Raw genomic sequence first — 3209 nt, 5'->3', positions numbered from 1 at the left:
CACCGCGGTATTCCCCTTGCATTTTGCATAACCCCGCCCTCATCCTGGCCACGCCCAGCACCGGCTGCAGCCGCCGCCAGTCGCTGTTGCCTCCCAGTGCTCCCAGTAAGTGCCGTACTGGGAGGGATCGTGCTCCCAATTCCTTCCCGGTGCTCTCAGTATCGGTCCCAGTGCCGCGCGGGGCGGGGCCGCTTTGGGAAACCCCCCAGGGCACAGTGCGGCTGCTTTGGGGTGTCGGAACCTGCCCGGGCCGGGGCGGGAGCGGAGGAGCAGCGGGAGGAAGAGGAAGGAGAGAGGAGGAGGAGGAGGAGGAGCAGGAAAAGGAGGAGGAGGAAGAGGAGGAGCAGCAGCAGAAGCGCGCGGTTCCCCCGCCCGCCCGCTGAGGCCGCAGCTCCCCCGGCTCCGGCAGCATCTCCCCCCCGCATCCCGAGGTGAGCGGGGAGGGGGAGCTCGCCCCAAATCCATCAGGGGTCTCCGGGAGGGTTTTTTGCGGGGCAGGCGATGTTCGGAGCTTGCAGGAGCCCAAAGCTGAGCCGGAAATGCCCCTTGGGGGGGGTGTGGGGGCGATATCGGTTTTGGGGATCCCCGGGAGAGCCGAGGGGGAGCGCGGGAGCCCCGGAGTGGGGAGAGCGGAGGGGGGCGATTCCGGAGCCGGGGGACCCCCTGCAGCCTGGAGGGGTGGGGGAGGCTGGAGATGAGTGGGGTCCGGGCCCCTCGACACTGAAAGGAGCGGCGACTTCTCGAGCTGGGCTCGGGCAGCGGAACCACCAAACCCAAGGCGCTCAGGCCTTGTTTTCCCCCAGAGCAGGATTTCCCATTGCCAAGCCGTGGCCGGATGGAGGAGGAGGAGGCCGCGAAGAAGAGGAAGATGCCCCGGGAGCCCCAGGCAGGTGAGGAGGAAGTCAGTGCCCCTTTCCCTTCTCTCCTGCTCCATCTCCCAGCCCAGCATCGCCCCCGGCTGCAGGACAACCCCGCTGCCGACGCCGTCCTGCCGGGGATGGACTGGGGGGATCTCCTTCCCCTTCCCTGTGGCACGGAGGCAAATCCCATCCTCTCCTTGTCCTTCCTCCCCAGACAGGGAGCTGAGCACGGAGCCCAGAGAGGACAAATCCCCGTGGCAGAAGCTGGTGGGAGAGGCCGTTTTGAGTGGCTCCACGGGGCAGGAATCTAAGGGGGAGGAAAAGCCCCAGAGATGCTGCACAAGGAGGGGCTGCAAACACAGCCCAAGGAGGTCCAAGGAGGAAGGTGGCCGGAGATCCAGCCAGAGCTTGGAGCTGGGGGTCCATGAACAGCTTCACAATGGGGAGAAGCCCCACAAGTGCTCAAAATGTGGGAAGGGCTTCAGGTGGAAGTCCAGACTGATTGTCCACCAGAGAATCCACACCGGAGAGAGGCCCTACGAGTGTGGGGAGTGTGGGAAGGGCTTCAGAGACAGCTCCAGTCTGATCCGCCACTGGAAAATCCACACAGGGGAGAAGCCCTACGAGTGTGGAGAGTGTGGGCAGAGCTTCAGCCAGAGCTCCAACCTGATTGTCCACCAGAGAAGCCACACAGGGGAGAGGCCCTACGAGTGTGGGGAGTGTGGGAAGAGCTTTGGCCGGAGATCCAGCCTGTGGGCACACCAGCGGACGCACACAGGGGAGAGGACCTACGAGTGTGGGGAGTGTGGGAAGAGGTTTCCAAGGAGCTGCAGTCTCCTCAAACATGAGCAGAGTCACACGGATGAGAGGCCCTTCCGCTGCTCCGACTGTGGGAAGGGCTTCCAGCGCAACTACACCCTCATCATCCACCGGCGCATCCACACCGGGGAGAGGCCTTACGAGTGTCCCCAGTGTAGGAAGAGTTTCTCACAGAGCTCTTCCTTGACCCAACACCAACGGAGGCACCGCTAAGGGAAGCCCTGCGAGTGCCCCGAGTGCGGGAAGAGCTTCGTGCGCTGCTCCAGCTCCATCCCCCGTGGGAGGATCGGCGTTGGATGATCCCCAGTGACCCCCGTTGGGCAGAGCCCCAGAGCTCCGTGGTGCTGGTGATCTGTGTGGGAAGACACCAGGCTGGGCGGCTCCGCCTCTTCCTGGCTCCCCGTGGCCTTGATTTTCTTTTCATTTCTCTTTGTCCTTTCAAAACACCCAAACCCAGGGTAAAAATAAAGATGTTGAACTAAGACATGGATGGGGACGTGGGGGGATCTTCCAGGGGATATGGGAGATGCTGGCTTCAAGGGAGTTGAGGGTTCCTGGTGATTCATTAAATCTCGATATCCATGGACAAAGACCCTCTAACTAATTAAAGTTAGAAAGTGGTATGTTTATTCAGGCACCAGTGGCGGGGCATGGGAGTAGCCTCCTAAAGACATGCCAGCCAAGTACAAGGTTTCTCGTTCTCTATTTATTACTCAAAGTTTTACATCTTCTGCATATGTAAGACCCCAGCACCTCCCATCCTCCGCTTTGTATTAAAATGAGATCATTGGTCTTTCACGCACGCGCAGTTTCTCTCTTGAATTGGGTCAGTGGTCCTGAAAGAGGAAGTCAGGAATGTCTTCCTCACAGTGACCTTTTTACCTCCTTGCTGTTGGCAGGCCTTCGTGACCTCTTGGCGCAGCCCAAGATCTCCTACTTTTGATTAATTATTACGAAACCCAGGTGCTGTTCTTGGTTCTATTCGTTTCAATTTCTTTTGATGACAGTTCATTCATTTGGTTTCCTTCTATAAACAAAACTTAAAAATATAATGGCAAATAATACATCACTTAGCTCTAGCTTAGGCATCTACTAAGCATTAACTTATCTTTTGTTTTTCTACTTTGTGTCTTAATCAATACAAATTTCTTCTAACTCTTAGCTAAAATTTTAACTTTTCAGAACCTTGACTCACTTAAACACCTAAGAAAGCAGTATTTCTCTCAGGTTTGTTATAGCATATGCGCAGGGGCACGCATACAGACAGAAACAATCAGGCAAGGAAGGTTCCTGTGAAAAATTGCCCTCAGAGGTCAGTGAAATCCTCACTTTGGAAGCTTTTTCCTCTCCTGCTGGGCACACGATCAGGCCTCGAGGAGTGAGAGTATCGGCCCAGGACACATCGTGGTTTGGCGATCTCCAGGTATAGCAAACCTGAAGGTTTGCTGGCTCTGAGAGGCCCCCTCAGAGGGAGATTGCTGGTCACAGCCCGCGGTGGTCCAGGAGAACTCAAAGAGTCTCCTTTTGGGC

At 57.4% G+C, this 3209-nt stretch overlaps 1 protein-coding gene across 1 annotated transcript; it reads left to right on the top strand.

The window, feature by feature from the left end:
• On the top strand, window positions 1-2317 carry LOC125318812 (zinc finger protein 3-like). The gene is made up of 4 exons (XM_048289746.1): window positions 1-105; window positions 804-890; window positions 1075-1421; window positions 1506-2317. Exons 2-4 carry the CDS (start codon window positions 836-838, stop codon window positions 1890-1892), a joined length of 789 nt encoding a protein of 262 aa, XP_048145703.1. The 5' UTR covers window positions 1-105; window positions 804-835; the 3' UTR covers window positions 1893-2317.
• The last annotated feature ends 892 nt before the right edge of the window (window positions 2318-3209 follow it).

Source organism: Corvus hawaiiensis, chromosome 31 (genome assembly GCF_020740725.1).
Source record: "Corvus hawaiiensis isolate bCorHaw1 chromosome 31, bCorHaw1.pri.cur, whole genome shotgun sequence".
Taxonomy (NCBI): domain Eukaryota; kingdom Metazoa; phylum Chordata; class Aves; order Passeriformes; family Corvidae; genus Corvus; species Corvus hawaiiensis.
The sequence above is the reverse complement of the archived record's forward strand: the minus strand, read 5'-3'. Positions and strand labels throughout refer to the sequence as shown.